Consider the following 19,184-nt stretch of genomic DNA (forward strand, 5'->3'; position numbering starts at 1 on the left):
ACACATGTCAACACACACATACACTGTTTTCATAACACCTGTCATCAAAATGTTTACAAGTATATTATACAATGGATATCAAAACAGTTCTACAGGTTTAACTCAATTACTATAAATGGTAGTCACATATTTAACTGTAACTGTCATCATTTGAGACTAGTCTTCCATGCTTTTGCAGTTAATTTTGAAGCCAAGGGATTATTTATCTTGAGAGACGGAGAGACCGATAGATGTTTCTGTCTGGCTAGAAAACGTCCCACGTAAAGCTGACTTAATGTACATGAAGGAGCAGAGGTTCTATTTTAATAAATCACCCTGTGGCACAGGGTTACATCCACTTTCATTCAATACTTTCACTCCCTACCTAACAACGTTTTGATGGCCTTCAATAAATCTCAAGCTACGAACCACAGCTCTTGTCTTACTATATTAATATCGACAAATGGTCACTTATTGAATCAGTGCTTTTGTTTCGTTCCAATATAGGAACGTCTATAGACTGTCTGTAAAGGGACACTCCAAATAAAGTGTAACTAACCAGTGTTTTTGTTTTGTGTCCAATAGGAGGACACAGATCACAACTACTACACATCAAAGACCTACGGCCCCACGGACCCCATGAGCAAGGACTTGTGGGTAAACGTTGACCAGATGGACAAGGAGAAGGTGAAGATCCATGGCATTTTGTCCAACACTCACAGGCAAGCTGCGGTAAGACAACCTTCCTCTCAGATTCTGATTATGTGGAAAAATGGGTGATACCTGGAATGACTTGGAATGATTTGATATGAAATAGACTCATAATGACCTTGAATTGGACAGACTGCAGCGGGAGCTGCACCCTGCAGCAGTAGGGTGAAGTTTCCCGTAGACAATGATCTTGGGTCAGTGATCTTGGGCCAACTAATGGTTAAGGTTAGGATTGGCGGAGGGGAAGCTGATCCTAGATCCGCAACTGGGGAAAACTTCACTCCGTAGCACACTACCTCTGCACAAACAGGTGCATACTGATGAGGTCACCAAGCCGCTTTGGGATTTGTATCAGGTCCTTGTACAGTCAGGAGACAGAGAACAGGGTGGAATGAAGGAGGGAGGAGGGAAGGAGGGAAGATGGGGGTAAATAATGAAACAATGTCCCATCCACAATGAGTAAAGACAGAAAATGGAGTGGTGCATTGTGTATTCTCCCCTTCAGTCACTGGATGATGGATTGAGCCATACAAACTGGGGCAAGGCTTCCCTTTTAATTGGAGAGGGTTATGGAGAGTGCAGCTTTCCTTATTCTTCCACAGTGAAAGAACCGAGCAAGTGGTATTGGGAAGTTTTCTCAGGGTATGTCCCAAATGGCACCCTATTCCCTACATAGTGCACTACTTTTGACCTTTGGGCCCTGGTCAAAAGTAATGCACTACATAGGGAAAAGGGTGTCATTTGCTACTCACGCTTTGACTGTGTCCAGACAATCAATATGTTGGATGCTGGACATGAATACCCAAAGTGAATGGTCATTGAAGCAGGAGAGAAGAGGAGAGGGAGAGAAACAGACCACACTGAGTGCGACATCACATCGGACACAAGCCATTTGGCCTGGGGATAGTAGTGCCAGCCAGCCCAGCCAGCTGTACCAAACCCCATTCAGCCAAACTGACAAGGACCTTCGCTGAGCAGGGGATACGCAGAGGATGCATCCCTTTGCACACTATTTCCTACGAAGTGCTTTTTGACCCGAGTAGCGCACTATATAGGATAGGATGCCGTTTGGGACACACCCCCAGAGATTACCATAAGGAGGCTAGTGGGCCAGAAATGTGACTGCCGTGTTCGACAATGTGTCTTAGAAGGAGGAGAAGGAAGGCTCACTGTTAGCAGTGTTGATTTCTGGCACCGCGTTGTGCCAGCCCCAGTGTGTTGGAATACCCACAGAACATAATCAGCCAATGGAATCGTAAAACAAGCAAATTCATCAAAATAAAGCGTAGAAGCTAAGCTGTTGAACGACTGTGTTTAGTCATGGTAATTGACTGTGGTGGGCCGCAGCATTACTCCCCCTGGCCTAATCCTGGATTATGTTGCTATGTTTACCATGGAGTTATGCACCCTATTCCCTATATACAGTCCTATGGGCCCTGGACAAAAGTAGTGCACTTGGGAATAGGGTGCCATTTGGGACGTAGGCCATTATACAGTACTGGAATGGCCCAAGTGACAGTTGTGCTGCCTCAAAGCAGTGCTGTAAACCATCACATTTGAATCGATTTAACTACTCTATCTGACACAGAAATTGTCCCAAGAGTGTGGTAGAATGTCAAATCCAATAGCATATACATTTAGGAATCAATAGAAATATATGAATATAATATAAATATACTGTAGTCAGCTCATTTAGGGTTTTTCTTACTTGTTATCGAACTAATTTTTCAGTAATTGGTCGGGAACATTTTTGTACTAATCTTGTTTTGCACATAAATGAGTGTGCACATTGCGTTTCACTCTGTGAGCTCATTGAAAAATGCATGTTCTTTTATGTTCAAACTCTAGGAAGGGTGTGTAATTATTATTATTTTTTAAATGTAAATGTATGAACTCCGAAATGTTTTGTTTTCATAACCGCAACATTGTATTTTATCCTGGGAGATTAATATTTGCTTTAAAACAAATCATAACGTGACTTGTGGTAAAATTAATAGTCAGCTACCCAAAGAACTGAGAAAGGTTGAGCATAAGAATGTTCTGTCCCGAGTGCCTCTTTGTTTACCTTGAACCGACTTTCTCTGCCTGAGACTCAACTTTTATCCTCATGAGTCTTTTTCAGTCTGATCTTACATGTCTTTTTGGAGCTCTCTTTCTGACCTGGGTCTTGTGTTTTCTTCCCCTTCATGCAGAGAGTCAATCTATCCTTCGATTTCCCCTTTTATGGACATTTTCTGCGCGATCTCACCGTGGCAACTGGTGGTAAGTGAACAACCTCTTCCCGAGTTAATGTTGTCGTGATTGAGGGAGATCGAATGAATGCTAGCAAAAGTGAAATTGTGTGCGTGTGAGTGCATGTGCATGCGCTTGACTTTTATTTGGTAGCAGTCTGAATTATCATTGCAATTCTACATGGCATATTATGAACTGGGTGGTTCGAGGCCTGATTGATGATTGCTTGAAAGCCATGGTATATCAGACCTTGGTAACCAGTTTATAATAGCAATAAGGCACCTCGGGGTTTGTGGTATATAACCAATATACAACGGCTAAGGTCTGTATCTACTCCACGTTGCGTTTTGCTTAAGAACAGCCCTTAGCTGTGTTATATTGGCCATATACCGCACCCCCTGGCCTTATTGCTTAATTATACAGCCATTGCTTTATTGCTCCAGGGTTTAGAAGAGTTTGTAATGAGGTTAGAGAAATCATTGCTGGTGTACAGAAGCATTTAGTGTGTGTGTGTGCGTGGGTGGGTGGGTGCATGCATGTTTGTTTCTGTTTGTTTGTACCTTTGTGTGTGTGTGTGTGTGTGTGTGTGTGTGTGTGTGTGTGTGTGTGTGTGTGATTGATATCTGAATACTGAGAGTGTAAAGGGTCAAACAGAAGGTTATTTATCTCGTCTCGTCACAGTCTGTCGACTGCCAGGCCAGCCAAACAAATTGAGCTTTGAAAACTCTCATCTGGCGCAGACCGCAGTACAAAACCACTAACAGCCCTCAGCACAAGTCTTCTAGGCAGCCAGTTAGAATGGTACAAAACCACTTACAACACTCAGCACCAGTGGCCAGCCTGCTAGACCTGGGGAAAACCACCACCACTCCCAGTACCCAACACTCAGCAATACCAGCCGGTCCTGGAATACGTCCCAAGTGGCTCCCTATTCCCTACATAGTGCAATACTTTAGACCAGGGCTCTGGTCAAAAGTAGTGCACTGTATAGGGAATAGGGTGCCATTTGGGATGCAGATTATGTTGGAGAGAGAACCAGACCAGAGTTTGGATTTGGAAAAGGACCTGCACTGCCAAGTGCTGGAATAATAACCCTTTGATATACATGTGAAATAGGAGTGATATAATAACCCATTGATATACATATGAAATAGGAGTGATATAATAACCCATTGATATACAGTACATGTGAAATAGGAGTGATATAATAACCCATTGATATACAGTACATGTGAAATAGGAGTGAAATAATAATCCATTGATATACACTGCTCAAAAAAATAAAGGGAACACTAAAATAACACATCCTAGATCTGAATGAATGAAATATTCTTATTAAATACTTTTTTCTTTACATAGTTGAATGTGCTGACAACAAAATCACACAAAAATTATCAATGGAAATCATATTTATCAACCCATGGAGGCCTGGATTTGGAGTCACACTCAAAATTAAAGTGGAAAACCACACTACAGGCTGATCCAACTTTGATTAATGTCTTAAAACAAGTCAAAATGAGGCTTCAGTAGTGTGTGTGGCCTCCACGTGCCTGTATGACCTCCCTACAACGCCTGGGCATGCTCCTATGAGGTGGCGGATGTCTCCTGAGGCATCTCCTCCCAGACCTGGACTAAAGCACCGCCAACTCCTGCGACAGTCTGTGGTGCAACGTTGCCGTTGGTGGATGGAGCGAGACATGATGTCCCAGATGTGCTCAATTGGACTTCAGGACTGGGGAACGGCGGGCCAGTCCATAGCATCAATGCCTTCCTCTTGCAGGAACTGCTGACACACTCCAGCCACATAGGTCTAGCATTGTCTTGCATTAGAGGAACCCAGGGCCAACCGCACCAGCATATGGTCTCACAAGGGTCTGAGGATCTCATCTCGGTACCTAATGGCAGTCAGGCTACCTCTGCAGCAACATGGAGGCTGTGCGGCCCCCCAAAGAAATGCCACCCCACACCATGACTTGACCCACCACCAAACCGGTCATGCTGGAGGATGTTGCAGGCAGCAGAACGTTTCCCACGGCGTCTCCAAACTCTGTCACATCTGTCACGTGCTCAGTGTGAACCTGCTTTCATCTGTGAAGAGCACAGGGCGCCAGTGGCGAATTGCCAATCTTGGTGTTCTCTGGCAAATGCCAAACGTTCTGCACGGTGTTGGGCTGTAAGCACAACCCCCACCTGTGGACGTCGGGCCCTCATACCACCCTCATGGAGTCTGTTTCTGACCGTTTGAGCAGACACATGCACATTTGTGGCCTGCTGGAGGTCATTTTGCAGGGCTCTGGCAGTGCTCCTCCTGCTCAAAGGCGGAGGTAGCGTCCTGCTGCTGGGTTGTTGCCCTCCTACGGCCTCCTCCATGTCTCCTGATGTACTGGCCTGTCACCTGGTAGCGCCTCCATGCTCTGGACACTACGCTGACAGACACAGCAAACCTTCTTGCCACAGCTCGCATTGATGTGCCATCCTGGATGAGCTGTACTACCTGAGCCACTTTGTGGGTTGTAGACTCCATCTCATGCTACCACTAGAGTGAAAGCACCGCCAGCATTCAAAAGTGCACAAAACAATCAGCCAGGAAGCATAGAACTGAGAAGTGGTCTGTGGTCACCACCTGCAGAACCACTCCTTTATTGGGGGTGTCTTGCTAATTGCCTATAATTTCCACCTGTTGTCTATTCCATTTGCACAACAGCATGTGCAATTTATTGTCAATCAGTGTTGCTTCCTAAGTGGACAGTTTGATTTCACAGAAGTGTGATTGACTTGGAGTTACATTGTGTTGTTTAAGTGTTCCCTTTATTTTTTTGAGCAGTGTACATAGGATATAAATAGGAGTGACATGAAAGTATGAATATTAAGATGAAAATGATCAAATTATGACAACGCTTCCTGCTTTCTGTATCTGTGGGTATGGGGTGTGTTTGTGTGTGTAATGGACCAGAGCAAGTCAGACACGTTACAAAAGAGGAGAGTGTGTTAGTAAATGTTCCAACAGCACTAGGGAGGTGGAGGAAGGGAGGTGAAGGAAGGAGGAGGAGAAGAAAGGAGGAGAAGGGAGGAGGAGGAGAAGTATTTTCCACCGAGACTGAGGGTGAAACCACAACATCTTTAGTGGCTATTATCATATCAAGGAGTCATGCTTAAACCGTACCCAACTATTCCAGCAATGTATGCTGACATTAGACTGTAATCATAATGGAAGAAAATAAATCACAATCACCATTATCATCATGCGAATATATAATTTTCCTGATTTCTTAGACTATTACTGGACAAGGTGAATGTTCCTCCCGAGCTATAGTATATCTCACTACCTCAGAGCTATCCTGTAGAGCATGGAGCTTCCAGAACAGTGTTGTAGTCATGAGAGATGAATAGTAGTATGTCCCAAATGGAACCCTATTCCCAATATAGTGCCCTACTTTTGACCAGAGCCCATAGGGTTCTGGTCAAAAGTAGTGCACCATATAGGGAATAGGATGCCATTTGGGATGCTATCAAATTCTGTTAGCAGCTAGCAGCTACCCCACAGTAGATAAAGAGTCCCTGCATTTCTCCAGAGAGACACGGAGTGATGGAGGAGAGGAGAAGAGGAGGAAGAGGGGAGTAGGAACGGCTATCAGCTCACCGCAGGCTCCAGGACTCTGCCTCTGTAAATCCCTGTTCACACACCTCCATTTCAGTGTCGACCCCTCCCTTCATCCCTCTGTCATCCTCTTTTCCTCCCTCCTTCCTCTCCTCCCCCTCCCAACTCATTTATCCATTTAGCTAGCCTTTCCGCCCCTCCAGCTCTACCCTGCTCCAACCTTCCATTCCTCCATTGGAATTGTGTTATCCTCCTGTGAGCGTCAAGCTAGAGAGACAGTGTGGGATGGTGTGGGTCTAAGGCTGGAGACATATGGCCCTGCATGCAGCCAGGAAGGGGATAGGACAGGAACAGTACTAAGCCGTCCATATTAGGACAGCCACAGTCTCAGCAGTAGTCCTATTATGGACACCGTACATCAGCTGAGTGTACAAAACATTATGAACACCTGCTCATTCCATGACAGACTATCCAGGTGAACGCTATGATCCCTTATTGATCACTTGTTAAATCCACTTCAGTCAGTGTAGATGAAGGGGAGGAGATAGGTTAAAGAATAATTTTAAAGCCTTGAGACAATTGAGGCATGGATTGTGTACATGTGCCATTCAGAGGGTGAATGGGCAAGACAAGATATTTAAGGGCCTTTGAACGGGGTATGGTAGTAGGTGCCAGGAACAACGGTTTGGGGCAAGAACTGCAGGGTTTCCCGTGTGTATCAAGAATGATCCACCACCCAAAGGACATCCAGCTAACTTGACCTAACTGTGGTGAAGCATTGGAGTCCACATGGGCCAGCATCCCTGTGGAACGCTATCGACACCACGTAGAGTCCATGCCCCGACGAGTCGGGGCTTTTCTGAGGGGAAATTAGGAAGGCGTTCTGAATGCTATGTACACTCAGTGTATAGGTCAGGCACATTTACAGACAAATCACATAGCACATGATCAAACGAAGTGGTGTTCTGGCATGGTGTTGCTTCAACGCTTAGAAATGAATCACCTAATAACAGAAGTCACACAAGAAGTGTTGTTGTGACGTGATGTGTTGTTAGTGCTGCTGGAGCCAAATGTAGAGAAGTGTCTAGAGGTAGGAGGTTGTAGCGCTAGAGACCGGTCTTATCGGTCCCAAACGGCACCCTATTCCCTACCTGGTCAAAAGTAGCGCACTATATAATAGAGTGCCATTTGGGACACAGAGTGGTGATATGTGATCTGATCCCTCCGTAACCCCGGCTGTCAGAGACAGCCAGGGTAGAAACCCAGCAGTGTGATGTCTTTACTGGCCCAGAACTGGCCCCCTGTCAAAACCCTGAAACACACACACACACACGTCACCCTCAGCTCCAGATTCCACCATACACACATGCATTGGGTCCAGCGGCTCTGTTTTTCTCCAGGCACGCTATGGTTGTAGGCATTGGTTGCATCCCAAATAGCATCCTATTCCCTTTTTAGTGACGGGCCCTGGTCAAAAGTAATGCACTATAAAGGGAATAGTTTGCCATTTGGGACACATACTTTGTTTTAAGGGAGGATAACCACAGGGCTGATGTATGTGCACTCCTAGAACAAAAGGTAGGGTTCTTCAGTTTGTGGTTCTTAGAGATCCCTCTGTAAAGGGTTCTACCTAGAACCCTACGTGTATACGAAGGGTTCTTCTAGAACCCTCTGTAACGGTTCTACCAATAACCCTTTTATCATCCAAATCAAATTTTATTTGTCACATGCGCCGAATACAACAGGTGAAATGCTTACTTACAAGCCCTTAACCATCAATGCAGTTCAAGATATAGAGTTAAGAAAATATTTACTTAATAAACTAAAGAGAAAAAAAATGATGAAAAATCAAAAAGTAAGACAAAAAAAATACAACCTGTACAGGTTAGTCGAGGTGATTTGTAAAGTGACTATGCATAGATAATAAACAGCGAGTAGCAGCAGTGTAAAAACAATCTAAAGGTTCTTCCTTAAACCCTCTATGAATGGTTCTACCGAGAACCCTTTTACCTTTGAAAGGTTCTTCCTAGAACCCTCTATGAACGGTTCCGCCAACCTTATTAGCCTTTAAAAATTCAACTCTGACACTACATTACACACACTACCGTTCAAAAGTTTTAGAACACCTACTCATCCAAGGGTTTTTCTTTATCTTCACTACTATTCTACAATGTCGAAAATAGTCCAAATAAAGAAAAACCTTTGAATGAGTAGGTGTGTATGATAAGGCCTTCCTTTGAGAGCTTAGTTATACCCTAAGTCGGTGTTGTTAGGAAACTCCTGGTTTACATTCCACATCAGGCCTGCAAGTCACATTATGCTTGGCTTGCAAAGTGATGTGTAATGCATATTGGAATCCAGCCAGAGTGAGGATATTCAACGATTTGAACTTTTAATTACCTGGAACGTGCGTTGAGAACGACTGCCAAGGTAGGGAAGATTCATTAATGAGACTACCTAAATCATCTCAAGTGGAACAACCATTGCAGTAACAGGTGCAATGAATCCAAGTAACAGATTGGATTTATGTTAGAAACATTTATGTTATTTATATTTGCGTAGCATAAGATTAATTAATCAATCAATGTACATGCAAAAGACAGATATGAATACAAGCAATTGTGAAAATCAACCTACAATAGAGCATTCTGGGAAATATGACAATGATGGGTGTGGTTTTGATTGTGTCATTTTTACTCTGTGTAGAGTTAAACAATCGCACTCGACTCTGGTTATTAATACCAACAGACAACACTGGGGTTCTTGTACACCACTGGGTGTTAAGTTAATTTAACTCCTGAATCAACACTAGAAATTAAAATCAAGACAGAAATCATGGCAAATATATCAACTGTGTTAGTACTGTTATTTGAAATGATTATGGGAATACCAGATACTGTACATGCACAAATGTTCCCATATAGGTACAGTTTAAAACATTCTCACGCCTATCTTTTTAAACTTTACTTTGATTACTCAAACTCTGAGGTTAACACTAATGCTCAGGCACTATTTCAAATAAATAAAAAATTACAATTAAAAATTTATTTAGATTCAGAAGGGTTCTATGTAGAACCCTTCTTGCCTTCCAAAGAATCTTCGAGGAACCCGTTCTTCCCAATACGGTTCTTAGGATGTTAAAGGTTCTAGGCAGAACCATTTTCCTTACAAAGAACTGTTGTCTTCCAAAAAGTGTTCTTCAGATGAAAACAGTTATTGTTAGAACCCTATCCCTCTGCAAAGAACCCTTTTGGAACCCTTTTTTCTAAGTGTGGAATGCAGTGGAATTACAAGGCAGCCAATAAACACAAGCTCACACACACACACACACGCACGCACGCACGCACACACACACACACACACACACACACACACACACACACACACACACACATATACAACATATATCTTCTAGCCACACACAAGCACTTGCACACTAACAGGCAAACAGATGAAGTAGAGAGAGAAGGAGACAGACACGGGGAGGAAGCCGAGAGACACAAGGTGGTCACTCAGTATTGGAGACAGCAGTTTGTCCAGTTGCTTCTCCTCTCTTCCTGTGAGCCTATGCCAACAAAGGCTTTCTCTATGTGTGTGCCTCTAGTGTCTGATAAGCCTCAGTCATTATGATTACACAGACAAAATGAGGGCAGCCTCTCCCTTAATTGAAGAGATGTTTTTCTCTGCCGCTGTTTGTGAGATAAGGTAATGGCCAGACACGCAGCAGACGCTCAAGGCGAATACAGAGAGATAGAAAGAGTGTGTGTGTGTGTGTGTGTGTGAGAGGGTGTGTGTGAGGGTGTGTGTGTGTGTGTGTGTGTTCCTCCTATGCTGGCTGCTCCTATGAAATCTCTCCAGAACTTAACAAAGGCTCAGTATGGAAAAGCAATTGGGTTGTTTGGACAGAATGTTTAATAAAGTAGAGTGCTTGGTCAAGAGGTTCTGGTAATGCCCATTAATGTTTTCCCTCTATATACAGAACAGTACTCCCTGATACCAGAACATATAAACAGAGGTGGAACTAGAAATGGAAATAAATCTCTTATCCCTCTCACTATCCATCTCTGTCTCTGTGTTTCTCTCTTTCTCCCTCTCTCTCTTTCTCTCTCTTGCTCTGTCTTCCCCCTCACCATCTCCCTCCCCCACACACTCACCCCTTTTTCTCTTTCTCTCATTCCCTGCTGTTCTTACTCTTCTACTCCCACTCCTGCTGTCCAGTTCCCCAACCGTCCTTAAAGTGACGGCCATAATGAATTTGACTGCCTGCTCTATTGAATGGCTCTCTCTCTCTGGGTGTCTGCTCTTACGTGTATTGCGAGACTGTCGTACCTTCCCCAGGCTGTCGGTTTAATGTTTTTGTGTTTGCAATAGATTTTTTAGGAAAAGCCTCTCTCCTTTGACCCGGAGAAGCAGGCACAGAGCCAAAAGTCTCCCAACAGGCTGAATTAACATAGAGGATGGTGCGTGTGTGCACGTGCGTCCGCACGTTCTTGCGTGTGAGTGTGCCCGCGTGCATGTGTCTCTGTGCGTGCGTTTTGCGCGCGCGTGTGTGTGTGTGTCCCTGATGGCCTTTGTGTGGTTATGTGGGCCTACACTGTACGTCTTTGTCTGGGCCCATTCTGTGCTGTTTCAAGATAGAAAGAGAAAGGTGGGGAGACCAGGTGTGGCGGAGAAAAGGAAAGTCCAATAAGGCACATGGTTGGGCTGTTGGGTAAACACTACAGCTGATTGAATGCACTGATTGAGTCAGAGTTGAAACATTTGTGTCATACTCCTCAGTGTGTTGGGAGGAGAGAAGAGGAGAGAGAGAGAGAGAGAGAGAGAGAGAGAGAGAGAGAGAGAGAGAGAGAGAGAGAGAGAGAGAGAGAGAGAGAGAGAGAGAGAGAGAGAGAGAGAGAGAGAGAGAGAGAGAATTATTTTGGAACTTTTGTGAGTGTAATGTTTACTGTTCATGTTTTGTTTCACTTTTGTTCACTATCTACATCACTTGCTTTGGCAATGTTAACATATGTTTCCCATGCCAGTCAAGTCATTGAACTGATTTGAAGAAGAGAAGAGAGAGAGAAGAGAGCGTAGCCCCAAACCTTCCACCCTCTTATCTCTTGTTAAATGTGTCTCCCTCCCCCCCATGTTTACCAGTAGACTGACAGGTAGGCTTACTGTAGTCACTCAACTCCCCTCCTCCTTCTATCCTCTCGGTCCACTGTATCTCCACAGCTCTGTGCTCTGCTGACTGCACTGGGTGGGGCACACACGCCCACAAACACACACACACACCGCTGGATGGGGGCTGCACTTGACTGTGCGGTCCTTAAGGACAGGATTGATTTCTCACTGGGAGGGGCCGTGTACTTGGCTCTGTCGTAATGTGTTGTTTTCTTTACAGCCCGTCTGCTGTTGGTGAAGACATATGGTGACACGAACTGGCAGTGAATTGGCTGCAGCTATGAGTGACCTTTGAAAACACTGTTTAGGTTTTTCATTTTTTTAAATATTTTGTTTTAGCATTTCTTGCTGAACAAAAGTTTCAGCCAGATGTGTTCATCCGAAGCAACTTACTGTCATGTGTGCATGCATTTAACGATGGGTGGTCACAGGAATCAAACCCACCATGCTCTACCAGCTGAGCAACAAAGGACACCTTTTTTCTATTGATGTCCTCTCTGATGGAGCTGTATAGATGATGCGAGTCAACACACACACACACACACACACACACACACACACACACAACACACACCACACACACACACACACACACACACACACACACACACACACACACACACACACACACAGTGGAAAAGCTGAGTGAGAAAGCAGCAGGCGACCTTTCACCAGCCTTCTAACTGTCTCTAATGGCTGAAGAAGAAACAGTCCTCTGTGACTCTAACCTGTCATACAAACACCACCTTGTTGTGAGACTGAACAGAGTGGAAGCCCTTAACAAAGTCCTTATTGTCACTGACTGTGTGTGCGTGTGCGTGTGCGTGTGCGTGCATGCCTGCGTTTCCCGTTTGAGACTGTCAGGCAGAGAGGGAAGCTTCGCCAGGGAACATGACTGAGAAACTCCATCATATAATGAGTGAATTTAGATCTGCTAAATCAGCATTACCTCTTTGAAGCCCTTCAGGTTTTATTTTATGGAATGTAATTAGCTAATTAATCAGCAGGACCAAGCAGCTGATGCAGGTGGGGGGTTAGGAAGCCAGTGGCTGGGGGTCAGCGGGGATATGATGGACCATTTTTGTAAACGTGTGGAAAGATTAACAGACATGCATCTTGACATGCTGACGTTCGGTGGTTTATTGGACTGCACCTGAACCGAAAGGGGGCAGCACCTGTCTGACCTTGATATGTGAGAGCGAGAGAGACCTTGAACGAGTGGAATAATAGTAGGCCCTCGGTCATTGACATGCTGACTTGTCGCGTGGTGGCGACTGTCGTATTTAATGAGTACTATCTGCTCCGTGTTTCTTCCTCAGGGTTCATCTACACGGGTGATGTGGTCCACAGGATGCTGACGGCCACCCAGTACATCGCCCCCCTCATGGCCAACTTTGATCCCAGTGTCTCCAGGAACTCAACCGTCATCTACTTTGACAATGGTACGTGGCACTCAGTCCCTCGTTTTTCGACGCTCTGTCCTTAAGATTGTAGCAACTCCCAGCTACAAGATCCCACGTCTGACAGCAGTGCGTAACTTGCAAGATGCAAAGCTGAGACCCGTGGCTCTCAAAGGCATGCTGTAGCACATGACGAACTGCGCCAGGAGCGCAGACTATTGGTGGGAAGAGGAAAACCTAATAATGGGCTCTTTCAAAAACAGGTCAATCTTATGGTTGGAATCTCTTCTCTGACCATCTAGGCCTCCATTGCTCGCCAATCTCCCCAAATCAGTGTCTGCCTCCCAAATGGCACCCTATATCCTATTTCAGGGATAGGGTGTCATTTAGGACGCAGTTAGTGACTGACCAGCTGAATGACCTTTTCCAGTGGACCTTTTCCATCATGGGTTAGGCAGTGTGGCAGCTGATCGATACCCAGCCTAGATGCTCTTTACCAGTCCATCCATCAGGCAGTGGCCTGCCAAGGCTGCATGTAGACTGGAACCTCAGCCTTGCCTCTCTACCTCATACACATCCAATTAAAACCCAGATTCATCTACTTTAAATGTAGCCCCCCATGGGGACCCACTGACAGCCTCTCTTTCTCACCTTAAGAAGTATTCAACGTTGTAAGAAGTTGTGTCTGTGTGTTTTCAACATTTCCGAGCCCTATGCAGTCATCGTCCCCCTGCCGACTAGTACACTATTCCCAGTGTGTCGAGAAAGATTTTTTTTTGCCTAACTTTCTGCAGAATATAAGCCATTTTAGGGAAAAACAAGGCCAGCTTGTGCAGTGCACTCATTCTCACCCAGTCTGTATTTTTAGAAGAGGGAGCCCCAGATAGCACGGCTGCTTTCTCTCTGAACTCAATGCATTTTAAGTAGGCTCCGGACTTCTATTAGGCTTACCTTTATAGCGCTGACTGGTGGAACTCACACGGCCAACAAGGAGTAGCCACACTACTCTCTTTTCCCTTCTCCAATCTACCTATACCTCTGTCTACCTCTACACGTCTTCAATTTACCCTCAATTGCCCCCTCTCTCTCTCCCTCCCTCCCCATCCAAAACAGAATCCAAGCAGAGTAGCGTTGCGTTCCCAGCCCCCTGTACACGGTTCTAGCCAGGACCCGTTCTCAGTCAGATAGATAGAGTATTCAGGACAGACAGGGTTACTGTGACAACCGCTGGATGCATCCCAAATGGCACCCTATTCCCTATACAGTGCACCACGTTTGACCGGGGCACATAGGGCACCCCAATTTCCTACACAGGGAATAGGGTGCCATTTGGGACGAGGCCACTGACATGCCCTGCCTCGATTCCTGTCCTCTCTACATCAAGCATGCAGCCCCATGCCCCGGCCAGGTCATCGAGAATCCTGTAGCATCAGCCTCATGCATAAGCCTTCTGGAGGCCAGGTGTGGATATTACAGGGTTTCCTGTAGCACTACAGCTGCAGTACTCCTAGCTGTCAGCAGAGAAACCAAATCCCCACTTTACTTTGGACGGGAGAGAGGTTCTGGCTGTGTGATGGAAAAATTGATTACTTGTGTTAACAAACCTTTATTGCACTGGCTCCTGGCCAAATGACTGTCTGGCTGCATGGGAGGCCAAAGGCATCACTTTCACATCCAAAGGCTCTCCAAAGTCCACACTAACTCAAAACAGCATGGGGAGGAACGTGAGGTTTGCACCCAGGGTAGGGATGTGCACGGTTATTTGAATATCTGAACGGATGTTAGTATTCAAATACATTTTGGAGAGAAAACAGGCCCCATGTAACATTGTTATATACAAGGATATACCATGACATTTCAAATGATTCATTGAATAAAATAACAACATTTTCAGTGTCGTTTTTGACATGCACGTGCGCCCCATAAAAAGACCGGCAGCCTTCACCTGTCTTGTTGTTTATGTTGTCCAATAAAAGCGGCAAAGAGGCTCAATGTGTAGCAAATTGAGTGAGAGTTCACGAATGTAATGCAATGATGGAACAAAAAGAAAAACAAAAAAGCTCTAAAAGTTAGCGTGAAGGCTACAATGAGCAACCAACAGGTAGGCTGTTTCATCTGAATGGGGTTGGGGAGAAAGCGCAGCATGTGGCTTCAATTAGCCTAGCTACTCCAGTCAAGACAGGCACTGTTATGTGGGATGACGAATAACATTGTGGCTGCTACAAGTTAGCTAGTCTTGGCTGTAGCCGGGTTGCCTTGGCGTCTCTCTCTCCCCTCCCTCTGCTCGCTACACACACTGCCCCATATAACCTCTGCAGGCACAGCTGCAGCAATAGAGCGCCAGCCTCTACCACGCACAGCGGTGCTCAGGTTAAAAATGTTCGAATATACTGATGTCCGACAAAAAAAAAGAAGGACACTATTTGAATAGTGAAATGATTTCATCCCCCCCCCCCATCCAGTGCAGAGTACTTCATGTGAGCTTCCTCCTGATTCTTCAAAAATAAATAAATGTGACCTGTATGTTGCAAGGAGTTTTGTTTACTGGAATATAAACTCAGCAAAAAAAGAAACGTCCCTTTTTCAGGACCCGGTCTTTCAAAGATAATTAGTAAAAATCCAAATAACTTCACAGATCTTCATTGTAAAGGGTTTAAACATTGTTTCCCGTGCTTGTTCAATGAACCTGTTACGCACGTCGTTTGAATGAGGAGACCAAGGTGCAGCGTGGTAGGCGAACATCTTACTTTTATTAAAATGAACACCGAAAAACAACAAAATACAAAACGTACGTGAAGCAAATGCAGTGCTCACAGGCACTATTCAAAATCAAGATCCCACACACTAAGGTGGAAAAAAGGCTGCCTAAGTATGATCCCCAATCAGAGACAACGATAGAGAGCTGCCTCTGATTGGGAACAATACCAGGCCAACATAAAAATACAACATAGATTGCCCACCCTAGTCACACCCTGACCTAACCAAATAGAGAATAAAAAGGCTCTCTAAGGTCAGGGCGTGACAGAACCATAAACACTTAATGAACATGCACCTGTGGAACGGTCGTTAAGGCACTAACAGCTTACAGACGGTAGGCAAGTAAGGTCACAGTTATGAAAACTTAGGACACTAAAGAGGCCTTTCTACTGACTCTGAAAAACACCAAAAGAAAGATGCCCAGGGTCCCTGCTCATCTGCGTGAACGTGCCTTAGGCATGCTGCAAGGAGGCATGAGGATTGCAGATGTGGCCAGGGCAATAAATTGCAATGTCCGTATTGTGAGACGCCTAAGACAGCGCTACAGGGAGACAGGACGGACAGCTGATCGTCCTCGCAATGGCAGACCACGTGTAACAACACCTGCACAGGATCGGTACCTCCGAACATCACACCTGCAGGACAGGTACAGGATGGCAACAACAACTGCCCGAGTAACACCAGGAACTCACAATCCCTACATCAGTGCTCAGACTGTCCGCAATAGGCTGAGAGAGGCAGGACTGAGGGCTTGTAGGCCTGTTGTAAGGCAGGTCCTCACCATACATCACCGGCAACAACATCTCCTATGGGCACAAACCCACCATCGCTGGACCAGACAGGACTGGCAAAAAGTGCTCTTCACTGACAAGTCACCGTTTTGTTTCACCAGAGGTGATGGTCGGATTCATGTTTATCGTCAAAGGAATGAGCGTTACACCAAGGCCTGTAGTCTGGATCGGGATCGATTTGGAGGTGGAAGGTCCGTCATGGTCTGGGGCGGTGTGTCACAGCATCATCGGACTGAGCTTGTTGTCATTGCAGGCAATCTCAACGCTGTGCGTTACAGGGAAGACATCTTCCTCCCTCATGTGGTACTCTTCCTGCAGGCTCATCCTGACATGACCCTCCAGCATGACAATGCCACCAGCCATATTGCTCGTTCTGTGCGTGATTTCCTGCAAGACAGGAATGTCAGTTTTCTGCCATGGCCAGCGAAGAGCCGGGATCTCAATCCCATTGAGCACGTCTGCGAACTGTTGGATCGGAGGGTGAGGGCTAGGGCCATTCCCACCAGAAATGTGCGGGAACTTGCAGGTGCCTTGGTGGAAGAGTGGGATAACATCTCACAGCAAGAACTGGCAAATCTGGTGCAGTCCATGAGGAGGAGATGCACTGCAGTACTTAATGCAGCTGGTGGCCACACCAGATACTGACTGTTACTTTTGATTTTGACCCCCCCTTTGTTCAGGGACACATTATTCCATTTCTGTTAGTCACATATCTGTGGAACTTGTTCAGTTGTCGCAGTTGTTGAGTCTTGTTATGTTCATAAAAATATTTGCACATGTTAAGTTTGCTGAAAATAAGCGCAGTTGACAGTGAGAGGACGTTTCTTTTTTTTGCTGAATTTACTAGGCTTACATGTATCTTTTATAATCTGAGAAGGTGAAACTGTGGTAACAGAGAAGACACATGTCACAACTCATTTTGGCTACCCTGGGTGCCTCAGGCAATGTTTGAAACTTAAGGAACATTGCCTCTGGGTTTTGCTCTCCTAATTCTTATCTAATAGAAATCTATGTAGGTCTATGTAGTTCTCTATTGTCCTGTGTAGTTATATATCAGGGGTGGGTAATCATTTTGTCTCAAAGGGCCACATTGGGATTTCAAAATTCAGGGGGCTGCATAACCTTCTTTGGGGACCGATTTTGTTATAGGTCCATTATAATTTCTACATACTTTCTATCCAGTTTTAAACCCCTATGTTTCCCACACCTGTTATATATGGTTCTAAGTGGTTCTGTATGGTCCTGTGTGGTTACACTGTATGTGGTTCTATATTATTCTGTATTGTCATGTGTGGTTCTATGTGGTTCTAAGTGGTTTTGTGTGGAACTGTGTGTTTATATGTAGTTCTGTGTGGCCATGTGTGGTTATACAGTATGTTGTTCTGTGTGGTACTGTGTTGTTCTAAGTGGTTATATCTGGTTCTAAGTGGTTCTTTGTGGTTTTGCATGGTCCTGTGGGGTTATGTGGTCCTGTTTGGTTGTCTAAGGTTCTGACAGTCTCCCTCTCTCCCTTTCTCTCATCCAGGCACTGCTCTGGTAGTCCAGTGGGACCATGTCCACCTGCAGGACAGCTACAACCTGGGTAGCTTCACCTTCCAGGCCACACTGCACAGCGACGGCAGGATCGTCTTCGCCTACAAAGAGGTCTCGCTCTCTCTCTTTCTCTTTATCTATGTATACCTCTCTCTCTTTCTCTTTATCTACATATATATATCTCTCTCTCTCTCTCTCTTTCTCTCTGTTGCTCCCTATCTAGGCTATATGTCCCTCCCCTCTGCCTATTTCTCTCTCTTTCTCTCTTTCTGCTACTCTCAGTCCCTCTCTCACTGTGTCTCTTTATTTCTCTGGCTGCTCCTCCCTCCAGCTATCTCCCATAGACGGGTGGATTGCTTAGCAACAAAACCGATCTGTGCGCAACCCTCGAGGAAAACAGAAGGGATTAGTTTAGAATCAAAGGATTGTTGATGACATGCACACTTTATTTCCTCTCCAAATGTTTATTGAGAACATCAATTCATTTGCACAATGAGTACTTGTTGTCTCTCAAATATATCGTTACAGTTGTTGGCTAGCTAGATAGCGATAATTAGCTAAACAAGACATGGTATCAAGAACAAGATAAAACGAGCTGAAACGAGCCACCTACGATTCCCCCACATGGCAGCTTCTTGTCATTGTTGCTCGTTAACTTTCAGAATCATAACAACACGCGGCCTCTGCAATGCTCACGCGTCATTTTCGTGACATTGTCAGCTGACCCAGCAATAGGGGTGTAGGAGTGACATTACGTCACACCCAGCTCGTGAGGAGCAGGGAATTCTTCACACTCACCGCTCTCTCCTTCTCCATCTCTTTCTGTTTCTCTCTTTCTCGCTCTCTTTCTCTGTTTCCATTCCTCTCTCCCTGTTTCTCTCTCGCTCTCTCATTCCTCACCCTCTCTTCCTTGTGGCGACGGAGCACTTATTACATTCTCTCCGTGATTGAGTTGATAAATAAAGCTCTGTGCTCTCCAACCTCTGTTCTCAATCAGGGCATGACGCGGCATATCTC

General features: G+C 45.2%; 1 protein-coding gene across 1 annotated transcript in view; it reads left to right on the top strand.

Annotated features, from left to right (window-relative positions):
* plxdc2b (plexin domain containing 2b) overlaps positions 1-19,184 on the top strand; it is a 165,287-nt gene that overhangs the window by 97,739 nt on the left and 48,364 nt on the right. The window contains exons 3-6 of the mRNA XM_023972740.2: positions 565-711; positions 2,883-2,952; positions 13,006-13,128; positions 18,160-18,278. Of these exons, the coding sequence (XP_023828508.1) occupies positions 565-711; positions 2,883-2,952; positions 13,006-13,128; positions 18,160-18,278 (459 nt within the window). The remainder of the gene's footprint in view (positions 1-564; positions 712-2,882; positions 2,953-13,005; positions 13,129-18,159; positions 18,279-19,184) is intronic.

The sequence above is a fragment of the Salvelinus sp. IW2-2015 genome, linkage group LG27 (assembly GCF_002910315.2).
Source record: "Salvelinus sp. IW2-2015 linkage group LG27, ASM291031v2, whole genome shotgun sequence".
NCBI lineage: Eukaryota > Metazoa > Chordata > Actinopteri > Salmoniformes > Salmonidae > Salvelinus > Salvelinus sp. IW2-2015.